This window comes from Erythrolamprus reginae, chromosome 1 (genome assembly GCF_031021105.1).
Source record: "Erythrolamprus reginae isolate rEryReg1 chromosome 1, rEryReg1.hap1, whole genome shotgun sequence".
Taxonomy (NCBI): Eukaryota; Metazoa; Chordata; class Lepidosauria; order Squamata; family Dipsadidae; genus Erythrolamprus; species Erythrolamprus reginae.
Window position 1 is genome coordinate 226,423,407 of NC_091950.1, and position 20,415 is coordinate 226,443,821.

At 43.2% G+C, this 20,415-nt stretch overlaps 1 protein-coding gene across 2 annotated transcripts in view; it reads right to left on the bottom strand.

Annotated features, from left to right (window-relative positions):
• Nucleotides 1–368: 368 nt before the first annotated feature.
• The window catches only part of COL4A1 (collagen type IV alpha 1 chain), a 174,252-nt gene continuing 154,205 nt past the window's right edge, over nt 369–20,415 (bottom strand). For both annotated transcript variants that reach the window (XM_070732374.1, XM_070732375.1), the window contains 9 exons: nt 19,814–19,886; nt 18,689–18,760; nt 18,356–18,484; nt 17,577–17,675; nt 16,242–16,454; nt 13,728–13,905; nt 12,076–12,190; nt 3,200–3,372; nt 369–1,537 (listed from right to left, as the gene is read on the bottom strand). In XM_070732374.1, coding sequence (XP_070588475.1) covers nt 1,456–1,537; nt 3,200–3,372; nt 12,076–12,190; nt 13,728–13,905; nt 16,242–16,454; nt 17,577–17,675; nt 18,356–18,484; nt 18,689–18,760; nt 19,814–19,886 — 1,134 coding nt within the window. In that variant the 3' untranslated portion in view covers nt 369–1,455. The remainder of the gene's footprint in view (nt 1,538–3,199; nt 3,373–12,075; nt 12,191–13,727; nt 13,906–16,241; nt 16,455–17,576; nt 17,676–18,355; nt 18,485–18,688; nt 18,761–19,813; nt 19,887–20,415) is intronic.

Consider the following 20,415-nt stretch of genomic DNA (forward strand, 5'->3'; position numbering starts at 1 on the left):
AATGTCATAGGTCTTACACATCAACCTTTTGTTGTTTGTTTGTTTTACAAAACTTGATATCTCTAAATTGGTATAGCTTCAGTTTCATTTATTTATTTATTTATTTGATTTGTATGCCGCCCCTCTCCACAAACTCAGGGCGGCTCACAAGAATGCTGGGAGCGGTAAAATTATCATGTCCCAAAACAAGGCAGTTCTGAATAGTTTAAAAGGATATGTTAAACTTTATCCACATGAAATTATGTTTAGGATAAGAACATGAACAACTGCAAATATCAATTCTAGGATAATGGCTGCACATTAGGAATCAAAGTAACAATCAGCACACAACCAACTTCTCAAAAATCAACGAACTATTGCTGAAAACATTTTATACAAATTATTTTATTACAGATGTTTAATTTTTAAAAGGTCCATTGTGAAAGATTTAGCAAGAGGGACTGTATTTAAAAGTATTTTAATATAATTTTTATACAACCTGTTTTTATGTATGATTTTTTTTTGAATTATCAGCATATTTTTATAGAAACTCAATATAGGAATGTGAGTTTATTAACTAAAAGATTCACCAAGTCATACGGCTGTATATATATTAAAATCAAGTCATTCAGTGTATTAGTGCTTTAAACCCCTGAAAATATTAAATCCATAAAGAAGAAGCTGAAGGCCTGGATATTACTGTGGTAATCACAATCGTAGTGGATAGGGTTTTTTTCGTAGCCAATTTGATCACTGTTTAGGAGAATTAATAATTTTTCATAGCTCTTCTGAGAGTGGATATTAAGAAAAAATACATTATAATTAAAGATCGTTCAATGCTTCATTTGCAGAATGGCTAATACATAAATATTCAATACCAATTGGTTTGCGTGCACACTGGTCCATCCTGAATTCCCTAAGAAGGTAGACTAGAAAGGGCCACGTAGTACCACAGAGCAGAAACCTTCAATCCCTCAGCCAGAACGCTGCTTTCTTCGATCCAATCCTTTGAATGCAATGCAAGAGGAAACATTGGCATGTTGCTGTGTCATTGCTCTTCAAAATATTTTGTTGGGTCCAGAAATCCTGGGTCTGTGGGGTGATTTGTCTAACAATTATACTAACTATGATAGAACCCCATATATATAAAGCATACATATGGAAAAATGGGAGTTGTGGCAGAACTGGATCCTTCCTCCCACTTGTGAATTTAGAGCCAGGTTTCAGTGCATCACATTGACATACAAAAATCAGGTTTCTTCAAGAGTGCCATCTGAAGCATTGTCTCCATTGTATCTTTATCCTCTTCAGCAAATAAAAGCCAAAAAAGTAGAGAATTCAGTCAGGCAGATTCCTGTATGGCACTTGATGGCTTTATACCTGGTAACAATGAGGTACATAGGAATATATGCCTAAGCTTCACTGCTGTTAACAAAATAGCACCATATTGTGAAATTAGGTACAATAGGGCAGTCATTATGTTCTTTTCATACAAACTTGGCAGCGGCTAATATTTGAGTGCAGTTCTCCAGCCTTCAGTGTGGAAGATGAAGGTTTCCTGAAAATTGAAAACAAAAATCACTATCAGCGAGGAAAAGGCCAAAGGCAAGGTGAGATTTGTTGTTTCAGCCCAGACTTATTCAGTGATCATTTCCACACTCTTTCTATGGGCCAGTTGCCTCGAGCTGAGAATTGAAGTCAAAATCACTAGTGTGATTGCTTAATTTTGCCCTTGAATACATAATACTCGAGTTTTGGAGAATCCTTGGCCCATATTGAATTTGGTAGACTGAGGCTGTAATCCTATATCCGGATACCATTCAGCTTGGCATATAAGAATTTACTGGTTGTCTTTGATTAGGGACTGGGATTATTGTCTCTAAGTGATGTAGTTGTAAAGGGTGACATTGCATGTCTGCATCATTTAGCAACAAAAATCCCAGTAGTGCCAGTTGTTTTCATAACCACAAAACACATGGATCCAGTGAGAAGCAGTAGGGATGCTGTGGGGAAGTGGGAGAGGACTTGGGAGAGCCAGCCAAGTGACAAATGAGTTGAGGGAGGCCTGATGCGAGCCACATGTAAGGAAGACCAGGGGTGGATGGCATAGCATGTGTGAGTGCAGGAAGATGGGGGGATAGTAAGCCATGTGCACAAGGAGATCAGGGTGGTAGATGACACGGTGCAAATGCAGGAAGGGCAGATATGGGTTGGGGGGAGAGTGCAAATGCAGAAAGGCTGGTGTGTAAATGCCACAGTGTTGATTGCAGGGAAAATCAGCAGTTGGACAATGCAACGCAAGTCCAGGTATGCCAGACCAACTTGTGTGAAATTTTCTGCCGGCTTCTTCATTGAATATACATGTGGGAAGTTGGCAGGGGAGGTCATAGTGTATATGCTATTCATGTTATGGCAAGACACTGCAAACATTTTAAATACAGGCTGGTGCCAAGTATTCAAATCCGAATCACATAATCATAGGGATGCTGCAATGTCCCCGGAGAGGGGCGGCATATACTTACATACATACATACATACATACATACATACATACATACATACATACATGTTCAGAACTTTGAGAATTGGTCATAAGTGCAACTTGTTCAGCATTGTCACAACTGCAAATGGACACTGAATGAATGATTGGTAAGAATGATAGGTAAGAGAGGACTACTCTTAATTAACTTGGTTTATATGATTCTTCATATCACTAACGGGACTCCCGAAAGTATGATTGATTTTCCAAGTTGATACAAAGAAGCTGGGATTATTAGAAGGGTCAAATCAAATGAATTTTGTTCTTTAACCAGATGGTAGCCTGATAGAAATTACACTGTGAACTCACTCAAATTAGCCTCCCATACTCTGTATATTCCTGGTAAATAGATGGAAATAGTAGCCAAATGAAGCCTGGAACAGATAATATGTCCCAAAACAAATAGCAGAAAAGATTGAGGAGGCATTGTTTTACAGAGCAGATTTCCATTTAATGGAAATTTTGAGCTACAGTGCTCAAAACCATTCTTGGTGGTCCAACTCAAAATTAGCCATTACTTGCACAGGTAAAAAATAAGGAAACAAATAAACAAATAAATAATAGATAAAACTTGCAAAGCAGCTTACTTTACCGCATCCAGTCATAATTATGTTTACTATGGAACATAAGTAAAAGCATTCCTTATCTTAGAGCAGCTAACAAAAAAAGCTTTCAACTTACTTGAACATTTCATTCCTCTCAATTGTGGCAAGCCAGAAGCTGTAGGCATTGGCGTAATAGTTGCAGGTGCCCTTTCCATGGCATTCAACAAAGGGTGCACTGCGGAACTCTTCAAGGCAGGAACCCGGAGAGGCCAGTGCTTGCCCGGAGCCTTCTGCCCCTGCACTGGTGTGCTATCAAGAGATATGGAGAACATTGAGTTACATGGCTGTCCCAAGTCTGCGGAGAGGGGCGGCATACAAATCTAATAAATAAATGGCCAAATGCTCTTTTTGCACATAATTTTAGAGGTGTTCTAATAAATATTTGTAAGTTATAATTTTATGGCTGTCAACAGAACCAGAAGTGCACTGATTTGTATCAATGTAAATTGAAATAGGTTGCATAATGAAAAATGTTTAGTTTTTTAATGACCAAAAAAGATATACATCAAATAGCAGAATAATAGGACAATACTTGCTGTACATTTTTATTTTTTAAGCATCAAATCAAGTGTTTTCATATATGTTTTCTGACATACTGTATGTTTTCTTGTAACGAGTGTTTTTTCTTCCCATTTAGATGAAAAGATAGTCTTCCATTAGAGTTAGAATTGCCAGAAGGTCCTCCTTACTGATGACCACCTGATAAATTTCATAATTTTGATCTGGAAACATATTTTGCTAAATTTTTGTTCATAATGTGAAATCAATATCACCCTGGCATTTCAATTACTTTAGGGTACTAAAAAGAAAAAAATTTACTTGGGACCTTGAAAACTTCACTAAAGATTAGATTGTTCTGACAAATTTCTGATATTTCAAAGGATGTTATTATTAAAAGAATCCATGAATTCACTGCTTGGCTGGTGGGCAATTTTTTAAAAGGGAGAATTGGGTGGATTTTTAAAGGACATATCTGTCTTTTGCTATTAGTCTTGAAGATTCAGTGTTTTGAATTTGAACTCCTTCTCCTTTAGGCTGAATGATAGCAGTAGAGACAGTCGCTAGCACTGAACTTTGAAAAATACCATAAATTTATAATCTTGGGAGTACAATCTATTCCTGTAAGATATTAACGTAACATATGAACGTTATGAAAAATACTCTCTATTTAAACTTTAACATTTGGTCAGCTGTTCCAAGAAAGAAGACTACTAAAAATTGGGCTCCTTTGAAAAGTCCATAATGCTGAGAAAGCTGGAAGGGAAAGGAAGAAGATCACTAGCAGCAAGATAAATGGACTCGACTATAGTGGCAATGATCGTATCTTGAAGGGCCAGCCTGGGGCCAGATCCTCCTGAAGTCCATCTGCATGGTTGCTCACAATAAACACTGAGTTGATGGCATATAGTGAATCATCAAATGAGTTAGGAAACCCATGAGCCAGAGACACTGCTTTAGTAACTTGCCAAGCACCTTAACTGTTTTCCATCACAAGTCTGCTTTGTCTTGGTGAGACCAGCAGAGCCTTGTATATTTGCAACACTACTCAGAAACAATTATGAAGGAAAAGACAAGGCCGGGGTAATTCATGATTGTCTTTAAACAGCTCTTCTTTTAAATCAGTGAGCCCAAGCCTGTTGAGGAGGAGAAGTTCCTTGCCTTCTCTTCTGTTTTAATCTTAGTTTGGCTTCTGTTGTAGGATGTTTGTGAGCCATCTTGGATTTCCTAAGAGATAGACATTTGGTCTGGCAGAAATGGAAGGAGAGAAGGACCGTTGAAACTTACCTGAACGGTCTTCTCGATGCACTGCAAGGAGAGTCCAGGATGGGTAATTCTTCAGTCTGATTGGTCGGGACTGAGTTTAATTTAAATAATAGGCAGGTACCGCCCCCCTTAGCCCTCCAGTCTAAAGGAAACGAAGGAGCAGTATAGCTAACAAAATTTTATTCAACATTCAAGGTAACTAGAAACCACTCCCAAAGGCACACCCTTGTCAGAAAGAGTCCCTGGTCCCAAATTTGGGTGGGTCTGGACTCTCCTTGCAGTGCATCGAGAAGACCGTTCAGGTAAGTTTCAACGGTCCTTCTCCAATGCACTTGCAAGGAGAGTCCAGGATGGGATATACCCAAGATATTAACCAAGGGAGGGAGAAGGTCGGACCGGGGGCTCTGAGAAGGAACACACCCGCTGTAATACCCTCCTCCCTAACGCTGCTTCCGCGGAAGCGAAAGAGTCAATTCGATAGTGTCTGATAAATGAGGACGGCGCCGCCCAAGTGGCCGCCCTACAAATGTCCTCTAGTGAAGCCTGGGTCCTCCAGGCTGCTGAAGTAGCCGTACTGCGTGTGGAATGTCCCGTGAGTCCCTGAGGTACAGGGGATCCCTTAGTTCGGTAAGCCTCTCTGATGCAGTCACACAGCCAGCGGCTTATCGTCCTAGGAGAGACTTTAGTGCCCAACGTTCTGGTTGCAAAGGACACGAATAAAGCCTCCGAAACTTTGAATCCTTGAGTTCTGCGAATGTAAATTTTCAGAGCTCGCCTCACATCGAGCTTATGCCACCTAAGTTCCGAAGGGTGAGTCCCATGGGTACAGAAGTCTGGTAGTACTACCTCCTGTGCCCTGTGGAAAGTAGAGTTGATCTTTGGTAGAAAGGCTGGGTCAAGTCGTAAGACCACTCTGTCCGTGTGAAAGGTACAGAGATCCTCCCTGATTGAGAACGCTGCAATCTCAGAAACCCTCCTGGCAGATGTGATTGCGACCAAAAGGGCCGTCTTGAGGGTTAACATTCTGAGGGGTATGTGGCGAAAAGGTTCGAATGGAGGTCCCGTTAAGGCGTGTAGCACCAAGGATAAATCCCAAGAAGGGAACCGATGGATCGGTGGTGGCCTGATGTTGGCGGCCCCCTTCAGGAAGTCCCTGATCCAGGGGTGACTGGTGAGGGGGCGGGAACTGTCCCCTCCTATGATGGTGGATAAAGCGGCCACATGACGGCGTAAGGTGTTTGGAGCGAGACCTTTTTCAAGGCCCGCCTGAAGAAAACTCAAGACCAGGAGAGGGGAGGCCTTTTGTGGATCTACCTCCCGCTCCTCACAGAACCTGGAGAAAGAAGTCCAGGTAGCCTGGTAGATTCTTCTTGTCGAAGGTCTGCGAGCCGCTTGGATTGTGTCAATAACTGCCTCTGGTAAGAGTTGTTGTCTTAGATGTTGCCGCTCAATCTCCATACGGTCAGCTGCCACCACTGAGGCTCTGGATGGGAAATCGAGCCTTGGGAGAGGGAAATCCGTTGATCCGGAATCCTCCAGGGGGGTGACACTGACAGTTGCATCAAGTCCGCAAACCAAAGGCGGCGCGGCCAGTATGGAGCCAGCAACAGTACCTCCGCTCGTTGCTCCAGAATCTTCCGCATGACCCTGGGAATGATGGAGATCGGGGGAAAGGCGTACAGAAGTCCTGGCGGCCACTGCATCCGAAGAGCGTCCGCCCCTTCCGCCCCCGGGGTCGGGAAACGAGAGAAGAAACGAGGGAGTTGGGAGTTGCTTCGGGTAGCAAACAGGTCCAAGATTGGCCTCCCAAACTTTCGAATGATGTCCTGAAAAATTGCGGGATCCAGCTGCCACTCCCCTGGATCCAATGTCTCCCGGCTCAGCCAGTCCGCGCACACATTCTCTACCCCTGAGATGTGCTCTGCTGACAGGGAAGCCAGATTTGCCTCTGCCCATCTGAACAGGGACTCTGACTCCTTCATCAGTCGTCGAGACCGAGTCCCCCCCTGTCTGTTGATGTGAGACTGGGTGGAGACGTTGTCGGTCCGAACCAGGACATGTTGGCCCGTTACCAGGTCTGCGAAATTGAGAAGAGCCATGGAAACTGCCTTCAACTCCAAGAAGTTGATGTTGACCTCTCTCAGGTCTGACGGGTCCCAAAGGCCCTGGGCTAAATTCGAGGAAAGATGGGCTCCCCATCCCGTCAAGCTGTCGTCTGTTGTCATCGTCAGAAGATGCTTGTCTAGAAAGAGTGACCCCTTTGTTAGAGCTGGGGATATCCACCACCGTAAGGACCGTCGAACTGCCGGGTCGAGGTGTACCTGAAGGTGGGAATGGCTGATCTTCCTTCTCTGGAATGGCAAGAGGAACCACTGGAGAGGACGTAGGTGGTACCTGGCCCATGGAATGATGTCGATACAGGACACCAGTGTACCTAGAAGCTTGGACAGGGACGAAAGTCTGGGGTATTGCTGTGGCACCAAGCCCCGGACGAGCACTCTGATGGTGGACTGCCTCTCTTGGGACAGGAAGACCAGGCCCCTCCTGGAGTCTATACTGGTTCCCAGGTGGGCCAGCCGTGTTGTGGGAGTCAAGTGGCTTTTTTCGAAGTTGATCGAAAAGCCGTGGTCCTTCGTGAGATGCAAGTCCTGAAGCGCAAGGTCTCTTGATCTGGACAGAATCACGATGTCGTCCAGATAGGCCATCAGGCGCACCGACCGCTGCCTGAGGCCTGCCGTGAGAACGTCCAACAGCTTCGTGAAGGATCTTGGGGCCGATGAAAGCCCGAAAGGCATGGCCCTGTATTGAAAATGGGCCCCATCCAGGCTGAAGCGCAGATATTGTCGGTGAGCTGGAAGGATGGGGACATGTAGGTAGGCCTCCTGTAGGTCTATGGACGTCGTGTAGTCCCCCTGCCTGATGGCTGCCAGAATGGAACGCAGAGAATGCATTCTGAACCTCCTGTACTTTACATAGAGGTTCAGCCTTCGTAGGTTCAGAATGAGGCGTGCCCCTCCTGACGATTTTGGTACCAAGAAGATTGCTGAGTAGAACCCCATACCCCGCTGGGGTAGAGGGACCTCCTCGATGGCACCTATCTCCAGCAGGTGAGACACCTCCTGATACAGGAGCCTCTTCTTGGACATTTCCAATGGAGCACGACAAGGCAGGTAGCGACGAGGTGGAGGGCAAAGAAACTCGATCTGTAGACCTTGTGAAACTGTGGAAGTCGCCCATGGATCTGATGAGGTGTTGGCCCAGACGTCGGAGAAATGGATTAGTCTGCCGCCTAAAGGGGTATCCAGAAGAAAGTCACTTGGCCTTTCTGAACCCCCTGCCGGAACCTCTAAAGGGGCGGCAGCCCTGGAAGGACCTGGAGCGATCAAATTGTGGGTTCCTGTCCGTACGAAAGGAACCCTGACCAGAGGATCCTTGAAAGTAGGACCTCGACCCCTGGTTGCTGGTCGAGGCGGAATCATTCCGAAAGGACTGCCGCCGTTGGTAGGGTGTAAAACGCCGTCCCTGCTTCTTACTGGAGTTGGGCATAACTTTTTTCTTATCCCTATCCTCCACCAGCACATCGTCCAAGATCTCTCCGAAGAGCTTCTTGCCCTTAAACGGTGAAGAAGCAAGGGCCCATTTTGATTTCACGTCGGCCTGCCAATTCCTTAACCAGATGAGTCTGCGGAAGGCGACCGACGCGGCCATTGCTCTTGATGAAAACTTGGCGGCATTGACTGTTGCGTCCGCCGAAAATTCGGTGGCCACCAACAGTTTGTTTAGGTCTTGGCGTAGTCTCGCATCCTGCGGATCGACTCTGGACTGAATGTCTTTTATCCAGAGGAGCGTAGCCCGATTAAAGAAGGATGCCGCCGAGGCGGCTCTTACGGCCCAAGCTGACATCTGGTGAGCCCTGCGAACAACATTGTCCGCCCTTTTGTCTTCCGCCTTTAATCCCTCCTGAGATTCTGAGGGAACTAGGGCATTTGAGACTAGGCTGGTCACCGGTTTATCTACTATCGGCAGCTCCAGGAGGTCCTCCATGTGCTGGTCAAAGGTGTAGAAGCGTCTGTCCAGGTTAGACGGGCCCTGACCCGTCGCTGGGTTCTCCCATGGTCGTTGTACAGTCTCTAGAAATAGATGGGATGATGGAACATTAATGGTCTCCTGCTTTGGAAATACGAAGAGACCACCCGTAGGCTGATCCAGAGCAGAAGCAGCCCCCTGACCTCCCTCACCAGCCTGGTCAATGGTCATCCTGGCTTTGTTCAGGAGAACCCGGAAGAGTGAGGCCTTGAACAGGCCGGGTAACGCGGGTTGCTCAGGTGGCTGTTCATCACCGGATAACTCATCCTCGGCTTCGCTGAAGTCCTCTCTGGAAAAATCCTCCTCCTCCCCTGACTCCAGGATGGATTGAGAAGCTGGAGCCATCCAGGGGTCCCTGAATCTCGAAGGAGCAGGACCGGCCGGTACCTGCTGCTGCTGAGCCACACTAGCCTGACCCTGTGTGTAGGCGCTGACAATTAGGTCCTGCAGGGCCTGGGGCATGGTTTGCCAGGCATCCTGCGCCGTGCGCAATCCGGCTGCCGTAGGGGTGAATGTGGCTGCTGTAGTCTGACCACCTTGTGGGAGTATTGGCTGTGGAGCAGTGGCTGTGGTAGGCCACGCTGCTTGTCTTCCAAATGTAAAGACATCCGGTCTGGAAGAGGTTGAGGGTTGGAAGTGCCTTTCCGGTGACCAATCCCTCACTGAGGCCGAGCCTACTACCCCTGGTGCAAATAAGGGGGAGGCTGGCGGAGGGATGGAAATGGGGGGCTGAACAGGCGCAAGCTGGCCTCCAGACCTCTGAGAGGATTCTAACTGTTTCTCCAGCGCTTTAATCCTCTTCTCAGCCTCCCTGAGCGCAGCCCCTTGCGAAGATTTTTGTTTCTGGGGCCTTTCCTTGGGGGTGGGGGGCCTGGTGGCACTGGCTTCCTCCCCAGCCTGAATGGATTGATCAGCCATAACGATAAGATTAACTCACAAGAGGTTGAGTCAGCAAGGATCGTCTGCTCCTGCACACGCTAGCAACGAAAACAGCAATCAGAGGTTGTTAAGATCGAGTCCACAACCGGATCGTTTGCTCGTAACCGCTAGCAGTAATGGCATCCAAGGCAGTAACTGCTCGTTGGTGCTCTGCGCCTGCATGTCTCCCGGCAGAGGGAGCACTTGGCGCGAAAACAGCCTTGCTGAGAGAGACGCTGCTGTGCGTCGGCTTCAAAAACATGGCCGCCGGGCCGTTGCCGTAGCAACCAATGATGCCCTCAAGCGGCGACTGGCCTGCCCGCTCGATCTCGGGCTCCTCAAAAATGGCCGCCGGCTGCTGCCAAGGGAACGGGCGGGAAGCCTTTCCTGGCTCCCCCGCCCTCCAAGCGCCGTGATAAACGGCCTCCGTCGAGGTTTTTTCTCGCCGCCAGTCCTTGCCTTATAAAAAGGCATGCCGAGCCTTTCAGCGCTTCTGATTCTGGTAGGGGGGGGCGCGACTCGCTCCCCTCTTCACTGAGGACCTCTCTCCTGGTCCTCGGGTCTATTCGCCACGGGCGGGACGGACCCTCCCGAGGCGTCAACCCCTTCCTCTCCTCCAGGGTCTACCTCGGAGGTAGTCTCCCTGGGTGCTCACTCCAAGGCACAGTCAGCCAACCCAGCTTGTGGGGTTGGGAAAGGAGGAGCTGCAGACCCCTGGATAAAACCCACTGGAGGTTTGAATCCAGGGCTGCCTGAGGAAACAAAACTTCCCCCCAACTGCACCTGCAAGAAAGAAAGAGAAAGAGAAAAAGTTAAATTAGTACATATAAATAAACAATAAATATAAATTTATTGAAGAGAAACAAACTCAGAGTCCCTATACTGCGACTGAGTTTTTAGACTGGAGGGCTAAGGGGGGGCGGTACCTGCCTATTATTTAAATTAAACTCAGTCCCGACCAATCAGACTGAAGAATTACCCATCCTGGACTCTCCTTGCAAGTGCATTGGAGAAAAGACATTTGCAAACTCTAATATTCTGGATCTGGGAAGGATTCAGAAGCCACTGTCTGACTCTTTTATATGTATGTCTTAGTCTTGGAAATGTGCTTGGACTTTTTTCTTTCTCTTATTGTTTTCTGCAGCTCTAGTGATGGCTGAAGAAACATTGTTGTTTATGTTGGTTTGAGGTAAGCTTAATGTGACAAACTCTAGTGGGAAGGGAGACCAACTAAGCAAAATAAAACATTAATGGGAAAAAATAACTTTGATAAGGATTTTTCTTTAGAGTAATTAGTAAGGGTTATTCTTACAACTCTTCTACTGACTAGCCCTGGGGAGTAAGGGTGGCTTCTTTATCAGATAGCACTATCCTGTTAGTTCCAACAATGTTATTTGTGAATTGGAAAATACTGTCCATCAGAGTCAGAAAAATGAAAATAGTTTTGACATCAACATCTGGATTTTATATTTTCAAATATGAGGACTAATTATAATTTGACCATCTGTATCTTTCAATAAGCTTTGAAATCATTTGTATTCTCCAATGTGACTTCAGAACCTAAAGCAACTTACTGTGCATATTTGCAGAATAAAACTTACTAATTACCCTAAAGAAAAATCTTTATCAAAGTTATTTTTTCTATTAATATTTTGTTTTGCTTCGTCGGTCTCCTTTCCCACTAGGGATTGTCACATCAGCTTTGTCTCAAACCAATATAAATACCATAATAATATTTCTTCAGCCATCACTGTAGCTTCAGAAAATAACAATAAGAGAAAGAAAAAAGTCCAAGCACATTTCCAAAACTGACATAAATATAAAAGAGGCGCACAATGGTTTCTCAATCCTTTCCAGATCCGGAACATTAGAGTTTGCAAATGCCCCTCTTCTCCTTCCAGCATTCAAATAAGAATTGCGATCTGGGATGGAGCAGAAATGCTGGCCACAATCTTCCTCATGATACATACATACATAAATCCCCTCCCCCCCTAATTTTTCTTCATGATTTAATTTTCTTTCCTATTGAAGGGCATTTTAAAATAGAGAGCTTGCAGTTCTTTGCAAACCTCCAGCTGAACTAATTGAAGTATTCCTATAGGAGTTCGAAATTTTGTTCTTTAAAAAAAAATCTACATAGCTGCTTTTGCTTTATGATGTGAACTGGAACTCGGTGTACATTACCATCACAAAGGAGTAGCCGATCCACAGAGAATTCCAGCCTTCTGGACAGGGTGGGATTTGAACTGTTTGGCTGTGTACTGCTATCACCATAGAAGGAGCCTCACACACAGCACACCTAGGAGGAAGATAACATAAGAGTTACAAGGTTAAACCTTCTGACTACTGAAAGCTCAACCACCATTCTTACAAACAAGCAACTGCAAGGGCAGCTCTGCCAGAATACATTCAAGTCTAGCTCATCCTTTGCCATCCTAGTATCAATAGCACAGATCCATCCAGTATGAAAGTTGCATACCAATGAGTTTACAATCTTTAATATGAAGCATTTTGAGAAATAAACTATTGTACAGGACAGAAAAATATGAGCCATTTTTGTATTTGGTATTAGGAGCTAATCTCCTTGGAAGATGAAACATCCACCAGCTATCATAAAAGGAAAAAAATGCAACTGCAATATTTTAAAGTGATGTCAAATTAGATCTAAATAGCTGTCCTATACATTTCAATGTTATAGAAGACTTCAGAAATAGAATGCTTGCTCCTATTGCAGGCAAAATAACAACTTCTTAAAATTTTTGATGGACAAACCTTTTTCCAAAAGAAAAAAAAATGAAGAAAATTCTCCAGGAAAGGAAGAAAACAAAGAAAGCTTCAGTAGAATTTCTCATATGAAACAAGAGCAAAGTAAAAGTTTGTTCTGTTCTCTGTATAGACAGAACCATTAGGCAGCAAGGAGAAACGAGGCATTTTGAAAGGAGAGGTGAGTTTGGAAGACTTTGGAAGTGATTTGGGGTGGCTTAGGAAGCTTTTGGGGGAGCGGTTTTTGGAGGAATTTGGGGCATAGTAGGAAGGTTTTGAAGGGGTGATTTTGGGAGAGATTTGGGGTGGCATTAGCCTTCGTTAGGACTTCCATTCCTAGTTTCTCCTCGTTGTTTGTCTCCACTCCGTTAGCCTTCACTTTGTCCCCCGCCACTTTTTTTTTTAAGCCTTAAAGTTTGGATTTTCCTAATGGGTTTGCACGCATTATTTGCTTTTACATTGATCCCTATGGGAAACAATGTTTCGTCTTACGAACTTTTCACCTTACGAACCTCGTCCCGGAACCAATTAAGTTTGTAAGACAAGGTATCACTGTATAGTCCAAGAACTTTAAACACGTGATGTTTTTGAACTGTCTATTGGTGATGGTTCCAATAGTGGAAGAAATGCAAAATCTGCCAATCTGATCTTCATATTAGTTGGAGATCAGTTTTTTGGACACCTAGATCTAGAAACATAGAAGACTGATGGCAGAAAAAGACCTCATGGTCCATCTAGTCTGCCCTTATACTATTTCCTGTATTTTATCTTAGGATGGATATATGTTTATCCCAGGCATGTTTAAATTCAGTTACTGTGGATTTACCAACCACGTCTGCTGGAAGTTTGTTCCAAGGATCTACTACTCTTTCAGTCAAATAACATTTTCTCACGTTGCTTCTGTCTTTCTCCCAACTATCCTCAGATTGTGTCCCCTTGTTCTTGTGTTCACCTTCCTATTAAAAACACTTCCCTCCTAAACATTATTTAACCCTTTGACATATTTAAATGTTTCGATCATGTCCCCCCTTTTCCTTCTGTCCAGGAATTCTTCGGGTGACTCTGGTGCCTACCTGCTGATGAAAGGCCTGATGCTTTCCCCTGTTAGAGGAGCCATGCTCATTGGCATGGGCTCAGGGGTTGACAACCAATAAGAATAATCATTTCTTGAAGCAAAATTACAGACATTATTAATGTTGCAGAATAGGAAAGGCATTGTGCTGAATTTACGTAGACAGCTTCCAGCAGAGCCTGAAAAACCAAAAGTGAAAGGTTAATCTCCATCTTTTTAAAAATAATTTTTATTGAAGTATAAACATTTATAAAAGAACAATACACACAAAAGTATATATGAATATAGCATACAAATATTAACACGAATACATCTACCAAACAAACAAACAAACAAACAAACAAACAAAAAAAAGACAAAATAGGAAAAAGGATATTAAAATTGCAATGTTTCAGTCCATTAAACACATTATCTCTAAAAGAGAAAAAGGTTAATTTACATTGTGTGGGTTTGTGTCCTGTTGATGGTATCAACAGGTATCATTTTATTAATGAGTATCAACAGGTATCATGTTATTGATGTGACCTGATATCTTCTAGGATTGTTTCCTTCAACTTTGTTGGAGATTCAAACTGTAAAAAGACTTCAGAATTTTTCTACTTCTGCAGAGTATGCAGACTATGCCATTTCTTGGCATACTCAGAAAATACTCAGAACACAGAAAAGCAACTTCACTCACAGGGACAGAGAAGAATAAAGCCATCTGGCTCCTCCATAGACAGTGGGGAATTTAGCAATGTTACAAAATTTTGAAAAAGTATGCATTGAAGCCTTAATGGCTCCTCTGTGTATATCCCAAGTAGAAAATTTGTTTTGAAATTAGTCTAAGCAAATAAGAAGCATTTCACTCTGCTGGTAGGTTTCAAGAATGCAGTGCTTCAGCCACCTTGAGCAGATGGAATTAGGAGCCATTTTGCCCAGAAACATTTATTCTTTCCAAACTCATATGGCCCTTTGAAATAGAACTGGTACTGATGACATCACTTAGTTTGGGTAATGAAACATCTGTAAGAAAACAAGCAAGCTCAGAGAACATTAAGGACCCATCAAAGAGAACTAGGATGTTCTCTGAACGTTCAGTAGCTGCCAGTCATGTTCCTGAGGATAAGGAATGTTAGGAGAGAAGGGCAGAAAGAAAAATTCAGAGTGCAGTAAAATGTAGAATGAAGGATAGATTTGGTCTCCATACATTATCCCGGTAAAATAGAGGTAGTCTTCAACTTACAACAATTCATATAGTAACCAAAGTTACAACATTGAAAAAAAGTGGCATGGCCGTTTCTCAGAGTTAAAAACCTTTGCAGCGTCTCCATGATCATGTGATAAAAATTCAGGTGCCTTGTACCTGACTCATATTTATGACTCTTGCAGTGTTCCAAAGTCATGTGATCCCCTTTTGCGACCTTCTGACCAGCAAAGACAATGGCGAAGTCAGATCTCTTAATAACTGCGTTACTAATTTATCAACTGCAGTGATTCAGTTAAGAACTATGGGAAGAAAGGTTGTAAAATTGGGCAAAACTCACTTAACAAATGTCCCACTTAGCAAGAGAAATTCTGGGGTCAACTGTGGTCGTACGTCGAGTGCTACCTATAAACACCACCAAGAGTTGGAGGTGGAGGGAAAATATACATGACCAAAAAAGAATGCTGTGTGGAGCTATAGCCACTAGTGTGATGAGAGCTTCCATAATGATGCATAAAATCTAATTAAAAATAAAAATATCTGAACCTGACATAGATTCAGAAACGTCACTACCCGCAAGAAATGTCGCTATTTCAGATTACTTTGCTCAGCTTTGTAAGATATAATATATACTGTGCCTTGAACACTTTTTTTTTACCACTCAGGATACTGTCAGAGCACCTGCCTGCTGAGGCTTGATGGTATCACTTGTCCCACACTAGGGATTGTGAGTCACTTTCCAATTTTGCTGACCATCAGTTTGTTTCAGACTATTTCTGCATAGCAATAGAACTTAGACTTATATACCACTTCACAGTGCTTTACAGCACTAAACAGTCAACATATTGCTCCCAACAATCTGGATCCCCATTTTGCCGACCTTGGAAGGATGGGTCAACCTTCAGTTTGCTGAGATTCGATCTGCCAAACTGCTGGTAGTCAGTGATCAGCAGAAGTAGCCTGCAGTACTGCACTCTAACCTCTGTGCCACTGCAGCATCAATTTTCAGTTTTCATTTAAAAAAGGTCTACACAATCATTGACTTTTCCAAGCCTAAACTGTTTTTACATGCAGTTACCCTAACTTTTGGAATAGTTCATTAATACATACCTATACATATTATAAGAATTTGATGTTCATAAATATGAACAGGTTATATGCAGAATAAGTTTAAGAAATATATGAGCCAGATACTGTAGATTTCTCTGCCATCCTCATGAAATAATTGATGAGTAGAAAAACTTAGCATAAAATGCTGCCCTTTTTAAATGTAAGATGGATTAATATAACAAATACTCATTTTATAGGATTCCTTCTGTGCTTGCTTACCTAAGTCCTGGCCGTGGGCCCGTTGATTGCCCTGTACATAAAGCAAAGAATATCCATAGAACATGAGCCTTGTCCCAAATGGACAGGACGGCTCCTCTGTGGTTTGGCTGTGCCTGGTCACAAGGAAACCATGAGCCACAGAGGGACTGCCTGGTGGACCCATCGCCCCTGGTATGCCTTCAGGACCAGGGGGACCAGGAAAGCCTCTTGGACCTACAAAAAACAATGATAAGAGCACTGATATTGTGAAAAGAGAGCTGTGTCTCTAACTTGATGACATTATTTGATTTCAATTATTATCAATGAAGTCCTAGTATATTTTATAATTTTTAAAGGTAAAGGTTCCCCTCGCGCCTATGTGCTAGTTGTTCCTGACACTAGAGGGTTGTGCTCATCCCCGTTTCAAAGCCAAAGAGCCAGGGCTATCTGAAGAGGTCTCCATGGTCATGTGGCTGGCATGACCAAATGCTGAAGACACACAGAACGCTGTTGCCATCCCACCAACGTGGTCCCTATTTTTCTACTTGCATTTCTACATGCTTTTGAACTGCTAGGTTGCAGAAGTTGCAACAAGTAACGGGAGCTCACTCTGTTACGTGCCACTAGGAATTTGAACTGCCGAACTGCTGATCAACAAGCTCAACACCTTAGCCACTGAGCCACCACGTCCCTGTATTTATTTAAAAATTTATAATTTTTACAAATCCCGAATTTTATCAATTCTCAATTTTATCTTTGAATATGATCTAATGCAAGTCAGATCATCCAAATCAGAATATGTTTAAATAGAATAAAGGCTTTCTTTAATTTCAAAGATGGAGAACAGAACTGGACCCAAGAGTTAAAGTTTTATATTACTTTGGTAAGATGATTCTCCTGGAAATGAAGCCAAAACAGCCTCAACCAAAAATTTTATTATGTGGAATTATGCTCAATCTTTGCCACTTTCTTTTGCAGTCTTGGTTCTGCTTTAGCCATCCCACATCTTCCAGAGAAAATAGCATTGAATAGCCAAGACCTCTGAGCACATTTGCAGGCAATCTGGCTGCTTTGCCTGGGTTGCTTCCCAGCTCAAGGCCCCCTTCTACAAAGTCAGAGCTTCAGAATAAACTTGTTTAAGATTCAAACAGTATATTTAGTCTGTGGTGGGAGAGAATATTGGCTCTCAGAGCCAAAGACTAATATGGTTTAAAAGACAAACCACCTCACCAATTTCTTAACAATTGTTTTTCTACTGAAAATAGATTTTTCTCTCCAGCTTATCATCTTAAGATGCCCTTCACTGAATTTACTATGAGACTATAAAGCTGTCTATAGCAATATGATCAGACTTGCCTGGAGGACCCAATGGGCCCTTTTCTCCTTTCTGACCAGGCGTGCCATCAAATCCTGGTATTCCTGGGGGGCCAATCAAACCCGCAGGTCCTGTTACACCTGTTGAAATGAAAATGCACAATCACAATTCATTTATAGAATTCCAGTCATGAAGAATAGGGATGATGATGAATAACAGAATAAAGAGTAACAAAGTTGGAAGGGGCCTTGGAAGTCTTCTAAACCAACCCCATGCTCAATAGCAATAGAATTTAGATTTATATACCACTCTACAATGCTTTACAGCCCTCTCTAAGTGGTTTACAGAGTCAATATATCACCCCCAACAATCTGGATCCTCATTTTACCGATCTTGGAAGGATGGAAGGCTGAGTCAACCTCAAGCAGGAGACCCTATATGATTCCAGACTCTTAAAAGTCTCCAGCGATGCAGCACCCACAACTTCTGAAGGCAAGCCGTTCCTCAGGTTAATTGTTCTCAATGTTAGGAAAATTTTCCTTAGTTCTAGGTTGCTAGTGATAGTAGAGCCTCCACTGGGACAAATCAAAGAAGCACAAGGGGTGCACATTTACCACACACACACACACACACACACACACACACACACACACACACACACAAATAACTTTATAACAATGTCCTGTTATATCAAATCAGCTATCCAATTTGAAAAGCCTATTAAAAGGCTCTGGATTTAGTGCAAAGTCATATAAGACATCTTGGCAGAGCAAGAGGTAGTCTTCCCAATTACATTTAAGAAGTGATCTCAACCTTTTACCTTGTTGTCCTTTTGATCCTGGAAAACCAGAAAGTCCTTTGGGGCCAGGAGGGCCTAAAAGACCAGGTAGGCCTGGTTCACCTTTCAGAAGTTGAAAAGGGCCTGGAGGACCTGGTGTGCCTGGCAGACCTGGCAGGGATAAAGAAAGAAGCACAGTAAGCCAACATCCACAGAAGGCAAGAAATAAAAGGATCAGAAAGACACCTTTCTATGGGACTTGAATGTAAAAAAGAGGTAGGGTGGAATTCGCCAAGTTATTTCAACTCCTTCTCAATAACCCAATTCTTTTCAAAGTGATCAAATCTGAAAATCTGAAAAAATGCCAACACGTACCTTTACTTCCAGGAAACCCTTGGTCACCTTGTACTCCCTTAGGTCCAGAAAAACCTGAAGAACCTTTCAGACCTGGAAATAAAGGAAATCTTCATTGCTACCAAGGGAAGCTCTTCCTTTATCTATTTTTAAATTCTTCGTCCAGACATACTCAATGGTCCCACTGATTTCATCCTTATTATACAATACGTCTTGACTTTTTTATTCACTTTTAAGTACAGTATTCATTCTTTTTAATCCTTTCACATTATCAGTTTCCTTCTGATTTTGTTACGGTAAAAGGATAAAACACCCTCCACAATCAATGAGATGCAGGGCCGAGATACAGTATGGGACAGTTTATCCCTCACAGCCACAACAATTGCTCCATTTGTCTTAATAGATAGATTTCAAATACAGTGATACCTCGTCTTACAAATCCCTTGTCATAGAAAATTTTGAGATACAAACCCGGGGTTTAAGATTTTTTTGCCTCTTCTTCCAAACTATTTTCACCTTACAAACCCAAGCCGCCGCCACTGGGATGCCCCTGCCAGCGAAGCACCCATTTTTGCACTGCTGGGATTTCCCTGAGGCTCCCCTCCATGGGAAACACCACCTCTGGACTTCCATGTTTTTGTGATGCTGCAGGAGAATCCCAGCAGGGGAATCCCAGCAGGGCAAAAACGGGTGCTTCGGCTGGCAAAAGGGGTGAGTTTTGGGCTTGCACGCATTAATCACTTTTCCATTGATTCCTATGGGAAACATTGTTTTGTCTTACAAACTTTTCACCTTACAAACCTCATCCCGGAACCGATTAAGTTCGTAAGACAAGGTATCACTGTATATCATGACTTCAACTAAGCAGATTAAAATTCTTCCAAATTTGAAATGTTCTGCCCTTTGCCCTGCTGTAGTGCAAGTGTTCTGGCTCTGGTGTGTCAGAAGTGTTCAAAGTTTCAAAGGGTCCTGTTTTAAGCTGCCTCAAACCTGGGACACTTCCAAGGGACAGTGCTGAATACGTCTAGTGAAGTTGGAGCCACTGTATCCCATTCAAATGTATCAGAAATGCTATATTAGCAATAGGGACAGTATTTTTTCTTCGTTTGGCACAAATTAGAGCAGAATAAATATTTTTTTTCATACCTTGAGGGCCTGGAATACCAGAAGGTCCTAAGTCACCTTTCTGACCAGAAGGTCCAGGGAAACCAGGATTGCCCTGGATAAGACAAAAGAACCCTCAGTTTTGATGCTTAAGCAGTTTGATAGGAGAATGGCTAATTTCTTGAAATAGCAACATCATGCAACTCAATGCAATCCTTCTAAATAAGAGAGAAAATATGTATCCTTCTAAATATATCCTTCTAAATATGAGACTTGCAAACAGCAAGAAAAATGTCACCTCAGTGGCTTCAGCTTATATCCGAAGAATTAAAACCAGAGAGAATGAGAACACAGGAGACTTTAAAAAATTAGACAAAGAGAAACTAGAACATTCCTCACTGCTTCAGAGGTTATGCAAGGTGACAAGATTACCTGGATTCCTTAAAATCCAGCTTTGCAGATCAGGAGTATTCCTATATGGATTTCTATTCTACCTTACTGTGATTGGTGTGTTCCTTAAAGTTGTCCTCTTGTTCTCCTTGACTGGAAGAAACATATCTATTTCCAGAATCAACCAGCAAAGAAAAATACACATGTGCTATTTGGAAGACATATTATCACTCTGCTTAATTAACTGGAAAGCA